The sequence below is a fragment of the Argopecten irradians genome, chromosome 2 (assembly GCF_041381155.1).
Source record: "Argopecten irradians isolate NY chromosome 2, Ai_NY, whole genome shotgun sequence".
Taxonomy (NCBI): Eukaryota; Metazoa; Mollusca; class Bivalvia; order Pectinida; family Pectinidae; genus Argopecten; species Argopecten irradians.
The window spans coordinates 32965675-32985141 of record NC_091135.1 but is presented as its reverse complement, the minus strand read 5'-3'; the positions used below and the strand labels follow the sequence as shown (position 1 = coordinate 32985141).

The 19467-nt window shown below is 34.5% G+C and overlaps 1 protein-coding gene across 3 annotated transcripts; it reads left to right on the top strand.

The window, feature by feature from the left end:
* The first annotated feature begins 991 nt into the window (after positions 1 to 991).
* Positions 992 to 18546, top strand: LOC138315208 (uncharacterized). Of its 3 annotated transcripts, none has more exons than XM_069256054.1 (12): positions 992 to 1139; positions 5563 to 5675; positions 6911 to 7119; positions 7918 to 8010; positions 9243 to 9455; positions 10227 to 10429; positions 11366 to 11701; positions 13744 to 13879; positions 15547 to 15592; positions 15700 to 15857; positions 15990 to 16128; positions 17734 to 18546. In XM_069256054.1, the coding sequence occupies exons 2-12, from the start codon at positions 5600 to 5602 to the stop codon at positions 17757 to 17759; spliced, it is 1635 nt and encodes a 544-aa protein (XP_069112155.1). In that variant the 5' UTR covers positions 992 to 1139; positions 5563 to 5599; the 3' UTR covers positions 17760 to 18546. The 3 variants fall into 3 exon arrangements, with proteins under 3 accessions (XP_069112155.1, XP_069112154.1, XP_069112153.1); XM_069256053.1 differs by having other exon boundaries at positions 992 to 1259; XM_069256052.1 differs by having other exon boundaries at positions 992 to 1339.
* Positions 18547 to 19467: the final 921 nt, after the last annotated feature.

The window sequence follows — 19467 nt, the reverse complement described above, 5'->3', positions numbered from 1 at the left end:
ACTTATCTAAGCTAGCGCAATGTACTATCATAAGGATTTTAGTGCTTGAATACAATATTGTAAAACAAAGGACAGTGAACGCGTACCTACATATAATTTTAACGGCAGATGGATGTATATATTTATTTCAGACACTACATTTGACATTGCTATCCAAATTTCCTTGATTTTATTGTTGTTGGATTAACCGCGGTAATTATATCTGCTTCAGTGTCACATAAAGTTAATTGAGTAATTATATTACGTACACGGGGTAACCAGGTGGTATGACACTTAGCCTCAGGGCAATGGACACGCCAAGTGCTAGTGTAATAAAAGACCGTCAAAAGAAATCATTACGGATCCTTGTTTCTTTTATGAAATCAACATTTTGTATAACAAGTGAAAAAAATCCTTGTTATAGTACATTGATAAATTTCTTTTTTTTTCAGTTCATACATATATCAATTAGTTTAACTGACAATGATATAGTTATTCTTATTAAATCTAATTAAAGGTTAGAGCTCGATTTCTGAATGTTTAAATTTACGAAAGACCTACATGTATCCTGCCCGGCCGTATATATAGAGTCCATTTTATCCGAACTGCAAATTGCAATTGATCTTTGCGCCGTTAGTATTACGTGGTTTTTGTGAAAATACCTATATATTTCACATTTATTTATCAAGATCATAGTCATATTAACTGTTTTGAATATTTTTTCTCTGATTTAAATTAGCTATCTGTTTAAAATTGACCGATCCTGCTCGGTAATTTTCTGTCCGACCATGCAAGAAAATTTTGATTTTTTTTTTACACTTTTTTTGGTCAAAATAGGTTAACAAATTAATAATATTGATATCTACACTTTAATTTAATACATATTTATCATTTTAACGAGTAGTCTGGTTCCCTGCTGCGAATGCTATCGGAGCATCCGATTCTGCTCGATCCTGCCCGATTTTGCCCGATCCTGTAAATCGTCTTTTCGGTTAATATCGGTCTGCTTCATTGCAGTGTTTGAATACAATGTACAGCGCCGTATGTTCAATCGTAAATTTCTAGCTTCCCTTCGACGGAGGATTGGCGCTCCTAGTCAAACTTTGATTTGCAACTTTTATGAGGCTGGGAGGTCTGATCGAGTAGACCTATATGTTTTGGTAAAAATATATTCCAACAAAGTTAGAGATATAGCACCAAGAGACACATTTGATCATTACGTCGTCGGTATCGCCCATCAGAAGTTTCTCGATACCGTCCGACGTCTCATGTAGATTCAGGTAACAAGAATCTGCCTCGTGGGCCACGATCCCTTCTTCTTCTTTGGTTTGTCACCAGCCGTCAATAGTGACGATTTTGGGTGAGTGATTGGCTCAGTGGCGTGGGGGAAGGGGTTATATACAGTGCTTTTTTTTTTTTTCCTTTTTTTCTTCTGGTGCTGGAATAGATAAAAGTAGATAGGTTAAAATCATGATAAAAAATGAGGTGTTTATTTGTGAGTGGAGGCTTCAAGGGCTACGTTGTTTATGTTTGCCTTGAAGCCCTCCAGTGTAGTGTTTTGTACTGTTGCCACAGGGAGGAGATTCCAGTATGTGATGGTGTGTGGGAAAAAGGAGTACTTAAATGTATCCTTTGTGGCGGCGATGTGTCTGTATGCATAGGGATGTGTGTGTCTAGTGCGGGTGTCTACAGGTGTTAGGTATTGTTCTGGGTTGATGGCAACGAGATGGTGTGTGATTTTATATAGGAGGATGAGTCGTGATTGTAGACGGCGTGTTTGTAGTGTTGGCCATTGGAGTGTGTATAACATGTCTGAGACTGAAGAAGTGTTATGATACCTGTTTTGTACATATCTTGCTGCTCTGCGTTGAGTTTTTTCTATTTGTTGTATTTGGCCAGTATTGTGTGGGTCCCAGATAGAGGAGCAGTACTCAAGTTTGGGTCTAACAAGTGCTTTATATGCGTGTTCTTTAATGTGTGGTGAATTGATTGTGAGGTTTCGTTTTAGGAAACCTAGTGTTCTGTTTGCATTTGCGGTGATGTTGTTTATGTGTTTGTCCCATTGGAGGTTGTTTTGCTTCTGTATAAGTTTAGGTTCTAAACAATGTCTGTGTGTACATAATAGGAGATCGGAACGCGGTTGTTTTGAATATTCGTACTGTAGGCCTACTCTAGCAGTCCAACAATGTTAGCTGCAATATTGTAGCTCAAAAGACTTTTTGACAGAAAATGGTGTCGTCTTTAGAGCTACAACTGGTGCCTATTACTGCTAATGGAGCAAAGTAATGATTATGCAAACCATTATAAAACGTTTGTTTGCATTTTTATCGTACTTGTTTGAAATCGCTTACCTACTAGGCAATAAAACTAAACCACATGAAATATCAAATTCTCATCGAGGCATTATTTTTTTTACATAATACATATAAAGGTCTTTCTGAAGGGAATTTATACGGCAAGTCCACAAATTGTGAATTTGACATCTTGTGAGCGGTACGGTAGATATTAAGAATGGTAGTTATGTTTGTTTTGGACAAAAATAATATGTAAATGCATGTATACGCATAAAATAATTGGAACCTACAAACAAGTATAGAAAACTATGCCCGAGTGATTTTCGGAGGCAGTGCTCCACTACGACACATAGGGACCAATTTGTACCCGGCCGAAAGGTATTGTAGGTCGGATACGTATATTCATTCTACAACAATGTTAGCCCGAGATACTCTTGCTCTGACACCAGACTTCGACATTATGACAAATAAGCTTGGATGTCTGGTGTAACAAGGGCCAGAGCGCAGTGCTATATCAAAAGGTGGAACTCGCTGACACCGTTTGGTATCGTACCAGGGCAGGTCATCTCCAATTTAGACTGACCTCCAAGAAGCCCCACTTAACTTGGTCTTTATCTACCCAAATATAACAATCCGTCGAGATTAGAGGCGATTTGCATACTATGAGAAAATGGCAACAACGAGGAGGAAGATTTAGAGATGCGTAAAGGAAACTACTGTATTGACATGATATAACGTGCATGCATGATAAGATGGATTGCAGTGGGTAGATAGATTATTCATTTGTTGAAAAGACCAAGTTAAGTGACATGTGTTGAAAAGACCAAGTTAAGTGACGCTTCTCGGTGGTAAAGTTATGTAAGCTGTCTCAATCGGAGTTGACCTGGCCTGATACCAGACAATGTTCCACATTTTTGATATAGCACTGCGCTCTGGCCCTAAACCAGACATCTATCTGTCATTAAGTCTAATAAGTCTGGTGTCAGGGCCAGAGTATCTCGGGCTACAACAATGTGAGAGGTATAGTACGACGAGACACTTTTGAAACATTACGTTGTCGGTAGACAGTCAGCAAATTAACGTCCGATAAAAAAAACGACTGACTAGTCGTCTCTCATGTTATGGGAATACACTCCTACAATGTTAGGGAATATAGAATCTAGCATGATGACACACTTTTGATCATTACATCGGTATTGCACATAAGAAGTTTCTCAATGTTGACATCTAATTTTATTGGATGAGATAATTGCAACAGGTACCCTTCCAAGTTTGTAATTACCAAAGAACTGAAAGTTAAATGCAACAAGATAAAACATTGATGAAAAAAGCTCCTTGAAACTTTCTGTACAGTACGTACATTGTATATATCAGAAAAGTGCCCTAGTTGTGCCTTTTGCAATTGAGGACCTGCTATGATGGTCATTTTTTTCTGTTATCATGGAGACTAAGTCAGATCTGCAGAAACATATATATGTATATATATTTCTGGTCAAAAATACCAAATTGTTGTTTCATTTTGTTTCCTACATATACCGGTAGGTGGAGTAGGTAGGGGTTGTCTCTCTTTGCCTTGTGTGTATATAACGTATACTGTATGTTTTGTACATGTGCATAGATTGTTGGCTTTCATAACAGGGATCCAACTACCAGGTATATCTTGATTATGAGCCCCTCCCAGCATGTAACACTACATATTTGATATTTTGAGGGCTAGATAAATGACTGGCACTAGTACACAGGACTGAAAGATCTTTTCCGTCTGTCAGATAACAGAAAACCAAGGATTTATAAGTGAGAAGGATTTGTCACTCGGGGGTTTTGGACGAATACAGCACAAGCGCTTTTGAATTTGTGCACTGACCGTGACATTGTGCGACAACTGATTTTCCTTTGATGTCTACCGGTGAAACCTTTGATGTAGCTTGCGGGTGCCTGGTATATCGTCTTACTTTCTGAAGCGGTTGCATTTGGGGTCAAACTAATTTTCCAGTTTGCTTAGCAAAAGTTGCGAAAGTGATTTTGTTTTCTCTTTAGCAAATAAGAATTTCATTTAGCAAATTGTGCATTCACAGCATTTCACAATGAAAAACATTTTAGAAATTACTAAGAAGCATCAAATAATGTATTTTATGCATCAAGTGAAAAGTACACACATACAAAAAATTCTGGTCATTCATTAAATATATACTCCGTCGTGCGTATTTGAAGCTTGTGTCCGTGTGATTGGATATTGGGTGTGTAAAGAAAACAAGCATTTTTTGCGAATTAGGATGAATTCATTTTAGCAATTAGTCAGATCGATTCTTTAGTAACGAAAATGTGAATGGGTAGCTTGAGCCCAGAACGGGCTGTCATTTCATGAACTGCTGTATTTTTTTAATGAAAATTTAACACATTTCTTCTAAATCTTATGCCCTTAAACCAATGCCTAAACATCATGAAATTTATTAAGCTTTCAACAGTTTTTCTTTTCACTCATTAAGACAAGTATTTGTTGAGAAAAATGGTTCATAGGCATCTGGTGTGGCGTTTAGTAGTGTAAAGAGACTGAAGAATCCTTCTCACTTATAAATTCTTGAGAAAACTAAAGATGTTTGGTGTGTATTTGGTATAATAAACAATTTAATGCATTTTACTTAGTGGTACACATGCTTGCTCACAAAAACATATTTCCCTAGGGCTTCACCCTTGTGAGTTAATTATGATTTTCTTTAATTGGCAGACAAGCTTTCATAATATAATGTATGCCATTTATATGTATATATTATATTAGCTGTGATATTGGTAGCTCAAAAGACTTTTCGACAGACATATTGTTGTTGTAATATACAGAAGGCCAGGTACATTTTATTTTTCCTTTTTATTTACCACTCATTAAAATGCGATAGATACATTATTAACAATGTACAGTACATACAAGTACTAACAATATAAATGAATGGATAACGATAATTCCCCTTCCACCCAAAGGGACCTAGCTGGCACAACATGTTAGAAAGATAAAATAATCCACTTTAAGATAAAGTATACGTCAGATTTAAGAAAAAATGTTGGTTTTGTTTCTCTAATGTAGAGTTCAGACCCTTGATGATATATTACATATATAGACCTTGGTTAAATTTGTGCCTGGTGCCTGTGTTTCCAGTCCTTCTCTATACTCTCTAGCAATGCTGATGTCAATCAGCAGATAGTCATAAATTTAATGGCGTATATGTATATTAATACACAATGTCATAATTAAAATTATAGTGTCAGAAATATTAAATTTCATAGTTTGTATTTTCAGAGCAACAAAGTCAGATGTGCAATGCCAGACAAAAAGAATGGTGTCCCAGAGCCAAATTGAGTCCTGGATATTGATGTATGCCTGTAAAAACCAGCATCATCAGGTTATAAAAGGTGACTATTGAGGTCAGAATATATATTTATCTATTATGACCTAGTTGAGAGGGTACTATTGCTTCACGGCGACTAAATTTAGGATCTTATCTTTTCTATTCTTCCTAACTGAGTTTATCCTTCCTAATGCCTCCCTTGGCACCGCCTCACTTTTGGCTTTGAGTTGAGCGTTCGCCCCTGTGAGGAAGGCTCTGGGTTCTGTCCCCTGGCCGAGACACACCAAAGTCTGTAAAAGTGGTAGTTTCTGCTCCTGCTTAGCGCTCAGCAAAAAACGAGTGGGACGACTGGTTCGCCCGTTGTCAGTATAATGTGACCGGGTGGGGTGTGTTGCTTGGTGTCTTCGGCGGCATGCTTCAGTGATGTAGCACTATAAAAAGGGCAAAAGTTCTACTATACAAGAAGACACAACATGAATATACCGCAGTCTCCTGAAACACGCACCTCGCACAACATACACGCAACACACCGCATACATGGGAGGCCGTCCTTGCATGACCATAGCTGTTAATAGGACGTTAATTAATCAAACAAACAAAACTTCACGCCACACATATATATCTGTTCAGATATTTCCTTGGTGATGAAAAGAGAAATTATTTTTAATGAGTTTGCAATTAGTTTGTAAAATTGATCTTAAAGTAGTGGAAATTTAGATATGTAACATACGTAATAAGGTATACCTGATATGTAGTTTGTAAAATTCACATTTTAATATATATACATATATATATATACACATATAAATTTGAGGAAAAATCCTTACGAACAAAATCTATAAGAAATAAAAACAATAACGACTGACTAGTTACATAAGCGCTTTCGCCCCATTCAAAGGAGCTCTTCAGACTGTTATAGATACACATGTATACAGTAAGAAATATACATGACTATACAGTATATTATATCAATTTTTGTTGTTTGTGTTGTTGCCTTACCAACATCATCATTAAACATCCCCTAAAGAGCAGTGGCAGCTGTGAAAGCGCTAGGGATTGCAAAGTTGTTTTCATTTTATTTTTTCGTATATCAGTAGATCTATACTGTATAATATATTTTTACGAAGGTACATACATATATACTGGTATATCATGTGTTTAATTTTTCATATACTGTATTATTGCCACTAATGACTACACATGTATTGTTCTTTCACATAAAACATTTATGTAATACATATTTAAATAAGTTGTACAATTGTACATTAATGTTAACTCGTTACCTATGTTATGTTGAAGGTATTCTTAATCGTCACCATGGCAACCTGGATGAACTGGACGTGCCAAAAGTTTACCTGTCCATATCACTAATACACAACATCCTTACACATAGAAATGTATCCTGTTACCCTGCTGTTGTCGAACACATTCATTCTATTTATGGAGGAGTTCCTGAGGCGTTGCCATTTAAACTATACAGCAAGCTTGTCTTCGGACTCAAAATGAAGGTAATCACATTTATCATGGTTGTTATTGTGTTTTCTTTATATATTGTGGTTATTCATAAAAAAACATTTTATACAAATGATAATAAGTACTGATACATTAATGCAATTGATTACTTGGATTTCTTTTTTCATGAGGTGCTTTCAAAAAAGGAATAAATTGTAGGGATATGGGATATTTTTATGCCATATTTTATATAATGTACATATATATACTAATAATAATAGTTATTGATTTTTGCAAGGATGATGTTTTCGTGATTTTGTGGAACATCAGTGTGATTGCACTCATTTCATCAGCAAAATGATAAAAAAATATATATGTTATACTGGTAATATGAACTGTAATAGCAAAAATTTTGTTACTCTAAAATTGAATTTTCCTGTTTTAAATAAAATTTGGTTAATTTTTGATCAACAGAAATAACTGTCTATTAATGCAGATGTCATTCTATTACTATTACAATAGTTTAGTTAATATAGGATGTTATATGAAGTAAACAGAGGTGAGATCAGCAGCTCAAATCAAAACAAAATTTAATCAATGATTTGCACGAAATTCAATTTAACAAGCTAAAGAGATGAATTACAGTAACATGAATGGCCAAAGCAGGTGTTATTATAAAGATGCACATCAATAATTACTTTTGAACTTTCATATAATGGATCTCCTTGAATTTTCTCTTTTTATATCCTGTCTATTTATGAGTTTAAATGTGCACAGATATAGAGATAGAAGTAGAATTAATAAATAATGTACAGCATTACCAAATTCATCCAAATGTATAATTGTATTCACAGTGGGCTATGGAGCTACTGAAGAACAGTCATGATGATGCTCTGATAGTCCTGAACAATTATTTTCCCCGCAAAGGAAGTCACTTCAAACATGCGGTTAGCATTAATTCTTTTATCAGATTCATGTGATGTCACAATAAAAGATATTGACTCGGTGTGTGTGTTTAAACATGGACACACTGGGTCAATATGCTGTATATTGCTCTCCCAAGTGACAATGAAATAGTCACTGAGAATGTTGGAAAATAAGAGCATGTCTAGAATGAACAACCTCTTTAAAGTAAAGCAATGGCAGGGATCAATCTAGATTTTGAGGGAAACTACCCTTTTTCAAAATAAGGTAAAAGTTTGACGAAATATCGTAGAATTTGACTCTTCTTATTTTGGTTTAAAATTATATTCATTTTGACAAAAAAGTACTGTAGAACAACTATCTTTATTTCTAGATTAGTAAAGCAAGATTTTAAGCTCAACATAATTAAAAGTTTAGGTTTATTATAAAATATGCAGTATTTGTATGATAAATATGAAGAAATTTGAACAAAAGTATAAAAAAATTAGGAAAAATAAGTCACAAGGGAAATTCTGTTACAAAAACGGTCATTTTTTTGGCTTCAAAGAGGTGAATTTTTCAATCTTGTGAATTTTAGGCCAGAGGAGAATTCATTCCTTGAGGGGAAGCTACCCATAAATGGTAGTAAATCAGAGCTAGATTGATCCAATTAATAGATATATTTTGATTGATGGGCAGTACCCCTATGGATTGAGGATTCAATGTTATACTGGTAGTTGAACTGACACATATATCGGAAGTGCTTTAATGCACAAAAAGTGTAGTGCATTGCATGATACTTTTGTAAAAGATTCCAATAATATATCTTGTTTTGTGATATTTACTAAATTAAATGTAAAGGCTCCTAGTTTGTTAAAATGGATTAAAAAATTATATATATTGCGATGAAATTTATAAGTGATATGTTCCTTTATGTTTATCTAGTTCATGCATGTATTTTCTATGTATCTGTAGTATATATTCAGTACAACAGGTACACATATTATACAGTACCTGATGATTTTAAGGAGCACATGACTAAAGTTATCTTTTATAGTTTATTTGAAATGCATATAGAGAAAGAATATGTTGTTTTTATTATCCATTATAAAACATATTTAACCAAAAATTAAAAGATGTTCAACCGCTGACAGAAAAATAAAAATTGGAATGCTCCTGTTTTTGATAGAGAAAAAATATCATTTGTCAGTGGTAGAGCATCTTTTAATTAAATATTCTTATAAATGTATATGGAATTATATTATTTTTTACACAGACTAAAAAGGAGTTGTCTAGTCTACACTCAGTTCAGAAGAACTTCCGGAAATTTTTCCTGCCACTATTAGCACATCAGGATCAGCGAGATGCTTACTTTCAGGACAAGTATGAAGAAGAATATGGGGACAAGTATCAGGAAGCCTTGGTACAGCTAGCTGACACTGTTGTGAAGAGGATTACTGACTTCTACCCACCAACCGTCATAGAAAAGGTGGAGAAAATGTTTCTGTCTTGAAATTTTCTGAAGCTTATTTTTCAGCTTAGATTAGTTCAAATACTTATTTATAGGAGTAGATTAGTTGATGGAATTGGCATGACCTAGTCCTTGAAGTTTGCCTTGAAGTGTCACTATACAAATGGGGGCAGGAGGGGAAGGGGAACAGGGTTTGTGTAAATTTTGGCACTGAAGCCTCAGGGGCTGAAGGGGCAGGGCTCTATAGGGGGAAGAGAGGTAACTCCTTTAAATCGCTACTACATAGTCATAGAGTTCTGCATTTGATTGTAACCCAGTTTGGCCAGAAACATCCTCTGGGAAAGGGGAACAGAATTTACAAAAAGTTTGGCTTTGACCCCCTATAGCAGAAAGAGTAGGGCCCAACAGGGAATTTAGAGTTAAATCTTTAGATTCCTTCAGAAAAGAAACAATAATTCTGTATTCAGAACATTACTTGGCATTACAAACCAAATGAGTGTTACAGGCCCTCTGGGCCTCTTTATAAATATAATTAAGGTATATAATAAATAGAATGACAAAAAAAATCAGATTATAAGAAACCTAGTACAGTGTATCTTTATTTTTCCTTAACTAAAAATAATTGCTCTTGGACTAGTATATTATATATGTTACATATATATCTCAAAATTCTAACCATAAAATGGTCAACTAAATTATAAACTCACTTTGTTATAACTTGAGATGTCAGAATTCTTATAAAAGTTGATTAATTAAAGTAACTTTAAATCTCATGGTTGTGTCCCTTAGATATTGGCCGAGGGTCCAGAGACGTACCAGCAGCTGTTGAGGAGTTCTACAGATGTTTACATGGAGATTTTACTTGATGCTTTACATGAAAAGGAGGCTCTTGAGGAGAGGGATCTGCTGGACCTACTGACCATGATAAGTCCACTTCATACAAATGACCGAGTCCAGGTTGACAAGATCTGGCTCCATAGCTCTGATGAAAGGTAGGAACATTAATAAGATTGATACAGAATCTCTGATCTCCAAATGTCTGTCAGGCAGCTGTCCTTCACAAATACTCTATTTAACCCAATAAGTGCCCAGGGCAGTTAAAAAATGAAAACTTGAAGGGGTGCTTAATAGGACCAGGCCAATTTATAAAAGAAATCAAATAGAGTAATTTTCATGGTTTTTATAGGTTCAGTCTATATTTAAGTCGGTGAAAGTGAAATTGAAGAATAAAAAAGTGAGGGTGTTTATAGTGTCGGTGGCACTTATAGGGTCAAATACGATACTCTCAATCCTGTCAACCAATTTTCATGAAACTACACAAGAATATTATTTATCATATTATGTAGATGTGCAAGAAATTTTAATTGTTATGGTAATTAGATCACTATACACAGGCTTTGTGAAATGACCAATAACTCATTAGTGCTCTTAATTAATTTGGTTCAAATATGAGCATATTGCTGTAACAAAGTAGTGTGATTTTAATTAAAAGTATTTTTAAATTGGCACATTACATGGAAGCATCATGGAGACTTCTGATTACATGGTCAAAATTTAGGTTATGTTCAGTATAAAAATGTAATTTCGAAGGACGACATAATTAATATAGTTGTCAAAGCAATTGTCCAAATTCAAATATCGTTGTTGCCTTGGTTACCAAATAAAGCACATCTTTCTAATAATTGTGAATGTAATAGTGGTAATTAGAAGCATAGTCATTTGGTTTTCATTATCTCAAATTGATATTAAAGGGGAAGCAGAAAGTATTATAGTCAGCTCCCAGCTTGCAGTTTTAGTTATTTTTGGAATTCAATTAATCAATGCACTTGGGTTAAGTTTTAAGGGTATCAAATCCTTGATTAGGTTCTGTTACCGTTACAGAAAACCTGGATGTCTGCAGCTATGATTCATTATATATTTTTCTGTAGCACAACAAACAAGATCTCTAATGACCCAGAAATTCAATCTGAGGAACTTCAGCCTGACTGTACCGCCGAAGTGACCACAGATAGTTTGACACCAGTGGATTCTACAGCCAACTGTGAGGATGGAAATAATCCTGACTCGGACAACCCCAAACGATTACAGGAATGTTTTGATGATTTCAACAGCAAAAGACATTTATTTCACTGTAGCAAAAAGGTGCCCAAACCAGCCTTAAAGGGAGGCTCTGAGTTGAACTCTGACAGTGTAGGGAGTCCAAAGTCCTCGGGAGAATCTGTGTCCATTTTGAAGCCTTTACAGCCTCGGTCAAGAAGTGCTAGGTAAACATTAATTGAAAAAGTTCTACGTCTGGTTATGTCTAAGTTTTCATATACCAGATTTACTAGAAAAAGTGTTGATATTAACTCATGCACCCCTGGATATTTGTAATGGATTGTTCCAATATCTAAATTAGAAGAGCTCAAATGTGTTTTAGTGGTGAAGGAGTTGAACAGTTTATATTTTACAGTCCTGACACTATTCCTCTTACGTACATCCAGAATATTTCTTGTTAAATCATCAATACCAAATCATTATTTTTATGTATTTATGTTTACATACTAAATTAAAAATTAGTTATATGCTTATCTTGGGTGTCTTTTGCCTGACTTTTAAACCAAATATGGTATTATTCTATATTTCTTGGTTTCTATGATAAAAGAAAACTGGAGTAGATAAAAAAAACATAAATACTTGTGTCTAGCAAATGCTCATATTACTGGCCTTATCTAGCGGTAGAGTGTCACTTCATAATCTAAACCATCTTTAAACTTTAAATTATATCCACCCCTGGACTAAGTCATAGAAAAATTTATGACATTTCAGGAAAATAAAACTGACCAATTATTGGCCTACAGTGACTTCTTTTGAAGATTACAAAGGAGCAATCCCCAACTTCAATGCTGATACAGTGAAGTGTTATATTCAATTAACTGATTTCTTTTGTTGTGCATCAAAGGGCTATACTACACTGTACCATGTTCCATCTTAAATACAAGTTAAGGACAGTGATAGTAACCTTTGAAATATTGAGGATACTTTAACATAGTGTTTGTGGAAGCACCCTTTGAATGTTGAAGCTTTTCTCTCCTGTACATCTGAATGAAGTATACCCTGGTGTCACATTTGTTGTCCATTCCTGACTTCCCAACATACATTGACTTCTCGTATTCAACTTTTCCTCATTAACAAACATGCCCAGAGTACAGATAGCAATAGCATGCTAACATAAAGGAATATAAAGTTAATTAAAAAAAATGACCTTGACCTTCATTTAATGTCACCTTGAAATTATAGATATATATAATCAAGTATATTTTAATTTTTTCATAGATCTGTAGATTAAAAGAATCCCAATCTGCAATCATCAACTGCCAATCATCAACTATTTTAGCCTCAGTGTAAAAAATTTTGAATTTTCAATGTTAAAAAATGTCTTTAATAAAAGACATCTCATTTTTACTAGTTGATCATTTGATTATGATTGGAAATAATCATTTCTGTCAACTTCATCTTAAAAAGATTCAATCTAAAGCCAATAAAAATAAAAACGATAACATGTTAAAAAGATCATAACCATTCCATATCAGATTTAATTATGACTTCAGACAGGAAAAACTTGTGGAGTGGTGGAATTGAAATTGGCCGGGTATTTTTATTAAACGACAATTGAAATAGACTTGATGGTCGCAAATTGATATTACAAAGCAGTGAGAAAAAAAAGTATGATATAAATTTTTGGTACAAGTGGATACAAAGCTGCCACAAAGAACTATTCCAAAGTGGTTATACAAAAACACCTCCAACTCTGAAATATGAAGATGTTATTAAAACAAAATAATATCTTCAGAAATAACATCAAACAAATAGAGTAACACTACTGTAAATCACTTTATTCTCGCAAGATACACATTTTTTAGTGTTTTCATGGGAGATCTCGAACACGAATTCAGACATTCTAAGAATATACGAATGCGTGATTGCTAGTAATAATTTATAATGTGTTTGTTAATATGTTGGAAATAACAAAGGTAAGAAATATAGTATACACAAAAATGAAGGGGTTAACAGCAGTCAGAGTTGTCAGTGGTTATAATTTCTTTTTGGAAATAGTTATAACAAATAGAATTTTTTGATGATTGATATGAATAATTGTAATTGCATAATTATATCTTAATGATTTTACTAACAGAATTCTAACCGAACCAATGTCATTTCCTCATAAAAGATATCTCTGTAGTTTATAGCAATCAGGAATAAACTTTCTTAATGAATCTAGGAGTCTAATAGATAAATCTTTAGAAAGAGTTTCCCTTACATTGAGGCAACACGAGGAAGAAAGACAGGATAGTACCTCACCTGAAGATTTACCTGAACAGGTTCAAACAGTATCCAGCAGTTCCCCTGACAACTCAGAAGAACAACTAGCTCTTCAGTCCGATTCTTCTGATGACACACAGGTAAGGTATTCAATGTGTCGCGATAATTATAAAAAATCTGTTTGATTTGTCAAAACCTGGTTCCTGGTGTGACGACAAAGTTTGTTCAAATTAATCACTTTTTCCAAAAAGTCAAGGTTATGAAAATAGTGTTGTTGGTTTTTTTCTTCAGTAAATGAGAGTATAAGCTATAGAACTGTTGTATGCAGAGATAAAGGTATTGTTCTGATGAATAACCTTGACCTTTATTCAAGGTCATATCTTGACCTTATTCAAGTTCATTTGGTTTGAATAGGCAAATGTTTAAAAATAAGGTATTCACCATAGTTTAGGGGCCTAAAGATATGATATTTTATATCTTGCATGACTATTTTAAATTACCAAATGTAAATTTGTAGTGTAATGAGTGAAGGAGCGGCAGACCTATTAATATCTTAATACTCTTATACCAAATTCGCTGTTATAAGCACCCTGGTTGCTTAAAAAATTGTAACAAAGGGGGAGCTTATTAGAGAACCAAAATAAAAGTTGTGGACAAAGAAACTCTAGGTGGCCTTTCTACACAGGTATTGAAACTTGTCATTTTGGACCACAAAAATGTAAAAGTGGTGTGGCTCAGAACTTTTAGATTGCAACTTGTAAACATAAGGGTGAAATCAAATTAACATTTTAATTACAGCTGCAAAGAGATATGGTTATTATTTTTTCTTTCATAAACAGATGTTATTTCGAAAACACCTCGAAACATCAACTTATAGAACATGTAGTTTTGACCTTTAATTGTCATTTTGCTGTCATGACCATCTGCAGATGGAATGTTATGAGATTATGAAATTATTATTTTTTTATCTTGGCAATTGTTTTCAATAAAAGAGAAACAAAAATATACATCACTGAGTGTGTCTGATCTGTTTAATTATCAATGCTTAACTTATTCACCCCTTTAAACACATGTGAACTCTTCTAATTCAGAGACTGGAACAGTTCATTATGAATTTTCAGGGATGAATGAGTTAAAGGTCCGAAACATAGAACAATTCCCTTTAAAGATGATGGGCTATTCAAATCACCTTTCGTTCGTGGTCCTTGGTCAGTCCATTAACAATTCTTGTTACCGCTATTTCTCATAAAGTACAGAAGGGATCTTTTACAAATTTGATATGTAGGTTTCCCTAGGACCCTAGTTGTGCATATTGCATTTAGGGAACGATCGGTCAACAAGATGGCCGAACGGCCGACATCTAAGATTTTGATAGTTGAAGTTTGTAACCGCTATTTCTCAGAAAGTACAGAAGGGATCTTTCTCAAATTTCATATGTAGGTTCCCAGAGAGTCCTAGTTGTGCATATTGCTTTTGGTATCAATCGGGCAACAAGATGGCCGATTGGCCGCCATCTTAAATTTTGGTGGTTGAAGATTGTTACGGCTATTTCTCTGACAGTATTAAAGGGATATGTCTCAAATTTCATATGTAGGTTCCCCTAGGACCCTAGTTGTGCATATTGCATTTTGGGACCGATCGGTCAACAAGATGGATGGCAAACCCTCATTTTGGATTTTGATAGTTTAAGTTTGAAAAGCAGAGAAAAGGTCCCTCTTTCAATCGTCATACATAGATCATTCTTTGGTGGGCGCCAATATCCATTTGGGATCTCTTGTTTTTTTTTGTTCTGTTTTTTTCTTTTTAGAAACTGAATGCAGAAAAAGCTCAAATTCAAGAGGGAAATGAAGATGGTGAGTATAGTATTTTGTCAATATGATTGAAAATCAGAAATTCCTCTATAAAATGCTGAGATAACTCGTGGTACAAGCTTGGACATGTATTTACGTGTTGGTTACAGAGGTCAAAGGTAATGAGGAAGTTGTATCGCTTAGCCTAGAACCCTGGCTATCGTTTGAGGAGCAAGGCGCCACTAGGTACAGCAGTGAGTCAGACATAGACCGAATCAGCGATGATGGGGACAGCACCGTCCCACCTTCTAGGATGGATGACATGGAGGTATGTATTATCATTGACGAAATATAAGTAATAAGATGGAAATCCCTCTTGTATCGTTAAGTTTCTGCTTGTTTTTCTAGCACTTGCTTATGGGGGTGTTGTGTATTTGATAAGATATATTTTATTTGGCAGTTCTGGGATATTTTTAGCTGTGATGAAAGTAGCCTCAACGCAACTGAGGAATTGGCTGTACCAGCCATCGAGGCTCACAGGAAGCCACCAGAAATCAAACTATGTGTGGTAAAGCTGTTTAAAACACAGGTCAAGCAAGGTAAGGATGACTTTATACAAGTAATTCCTTAAGTCCAGTTACAGCTCACAATGTTAGTGAAACAGATATCATGTTGTGATCAAAACAAAAATCAAAATGGTTCGGAGATGGTCCGTGTGACAACTAAATATTTTGGACATTGTTACTGAGGAAGTGGCATTCATCCTAGATATTCAGTTTCACTATGAGATAGTACAAGGGTGGACATACCGGTAACGTCAGTTATAGTAACCCCTGGAGTATGAAGGATGTTTTTAGATATACCTGAAAACAAGTCAGGAAATCAGGGGATATGATAGACACATGACCTGTCCAAGCGGTTACATATAGAACTACCTATGTTTAAAGGCCCATCATTTTTCTGAATCAAAAATTAAAATATTCTTAAAAGCATTAATAACGTAACAAATCTTAATACCTAATGATAGTGATAACAATATATTTAGATATCAGTGGCATAAGATGAGGTTACAACATTGTACACCAAACAAATGTAAGGTACCTTGTTAGGTCACCTGACTGAAGGTCAGGAACACCTTTTGTTGTGTTTTGCCTGTCGTCGTGTCCAGTCTGCCAAGGATAAGACTAAAGGCTTCTCCTTCCTTACTGTTGAGTGGATTACAACCAGATTTAGTGTGAAACATCAATGAGAGAGGACGATCATATTTCATATAGATGAGCCACATGGTTCATCCTCATGGGCAGAGGGGTGCAGTCTCAAAGGGGTTGAGTTTGCTGAAATATTATGTAAAATCCTACTCTTTCTTAACTGTTGAGTCGATTACACTGAGATGTGTTGTGAAGTATCGTTATGGGAGGGTAATTATATAATCGAAAAGGGAAGATTGCTAAAAAAAATTTAAAAATCACACTCCTCCTTCCAAATCCGATTGTAATCCACTTAAAGGTGAAGAAGGGGTAGGATTTCAAACAAAATTTCAGCAAAATTTACACTTTAGGGCAACCCTCTCTGCTCCTGTTGTCGTATCAGGCTAATTTATATAAAATGTGATTGTCCTCTTCCAATGATGTTTCACACCAAATCTGGATGTAATCCACCCAAGGATAAAGGAGAAGTAGGCTTTTAGTCCTATGTACAGTGAATGGCGCACGGCGCACTACAATGGATGAAACACAATGGCAATAGCTGGTCATAAAATGCCTAAAAATCGTATGGGTATTTATAAACATTTGTTGACTGAGTTTGAGGTCAACATGTGTTATGTTGAACACCAAACTGTTGCCTGAGGCCGGAGCTTAATATAACACATATTGATCGAAATCTCTGTCTACACATTAAATGTTTTGTTATAGTTTCTATCATTTACACAAATACAAAAAATCTCCTTCATTGCACATGTATAATTATAATGTATGGTGGCAAACGAAATTAATGCAGCCATTTTAATTTTGAAATATGTTACAAAGGATGGATTCATGGATCTGTCTGTTTCTCTACATATGCAGAGAAGATGTTATGAAAGGATGCATGAAGTGTTTTCTTCTTTTCTACTCTTGTGACACAATGAACATGCTGTACAATGCACAACCTCTGCCCATGAACTTCGTTGAATTATTATTTGATTTGCTTTTTTCTTTACACAGGTGCTAGATATACAGTGTGGACCTAGTGATGTTATCAAGACGCAATTGAAAATAAGTCCAAATAGGACACAAACGGATAGTTGTTTTAGATAATGATATTACAAGTTTTCAATTTCGTAAACACAAAAAAATAATCATGGTGGACATGGTGATTAGTTCACTAAATTTGAAAAATATCAGCAAAATTCATGATAATTTTACCGTTTAAACGTAGAAACTGGTTATAAATAAAATGTTATGTATCTTTTAAATGATAAAATCCCACAAACACTACGTTTCCGAAACTGATTTTAATTCTTATAATTTAACTCCAAAATGAGTTTGATAATTTTGTAATTTTGTAGAGTCCCACAAGACAAAAGTCATTTGCTTACCGTTGATGTTACACACTTTACATCACTCCTTGAATAATTTTAAACAGACGAATTAAATGTGAAGTTTTTATAATGTTGGGCTCGTCTTATGTTATCGCTTCATGTATATATGTTACTCGTCAAAACAGCAGAATGAACCTGTTAATATAGATTTAAAAGGGTATCTTACATTTGTTTAAAGTATTAACTGCATACATTGCCTATCGGTATAGATGTTCTGGCGTTGTAAATGTTATTTATCAACTTTTGTTTTGTTTCGGAAACGTCGTTCATGTTCATTGGCCTTTAAAATTTAGTAACGAACTACTCTTTATAATTTTCAATGAGTTGACTGAGATAATGACACTTATATATAATCATTTGCTTTTTATGCGTCATGTTGTTATTTTCAAACATTTTAATGAAAGTTAATCGTGTGAAATAAAGTTACTTTCTGCAATCGCCTGGTTGCGAGTTGTATATCCTCGACTTGTGAGATGAGAAGGAACATTTTCTTGGAACCTCTTTTAACAGGTCTTCCTGTGGTACAAACGTTGCTTTTAGTTCAAGTTAACATTTTAAACAAAATGCAGATTGCAAATTTTGCGATGTTGACTTTAAACAAGAAAAAATATCAGATTGAAATATTAGTATGTACTTGATAAGTTCCGTGAAAGCGCTAACATGTCATTCTTATTAATATCAGCTATGAAAAGTGTACAGTAAATTAATTTTATGTTCTGTGATTGAAGGTTAAACCAAAAATCTAATGGGCATACTGCCGCCTCATATATATGATATAGAAATTTATATTGATTGTTACACGTTTTGAACCTGTTAGTATTGCATTCGTGTGTGTACTTTATGGTATACATTGTAGAAAATTCCTTTTGGTCTTATTGAATGCATGCAGCTTTAACATTCATGCTTTCCTATTAAATTGTGCTATGTGCACATCCTGATGATAAATGTCGATGCGAAAATTTCATATGTATGTTTATCATTGCTTTTAGTGTTGGTGTTATGAATGATGGCTTTGTTTAGGGAGGTTGGCATTCATAACATCGTTGCCACGTTTTCCTTCAATGCAACCCGTATTCATTTTCAGCTCGCATGATATAAGGTAGTCCGCTAAACCTGCCTATATTATTAGGCTTTTTTTAATTCTATTTTTTTTTGCCTAGTCCGCTAAACCTGCCTATATTATTAGGCTTTTTATTTTTATTTTTGTTTGCCTAATATATATTAGGCAAAAAAATTAGAACTGAAAAAGCCTAATAATATAGGCAGGTTTAGCGGACTAGGCAAAAAAATTAAAATTAAAAAAGCCTAATAATATAGGCAGGTTTAGCGGACTAGATATAAGGGGCAATTGATCTGA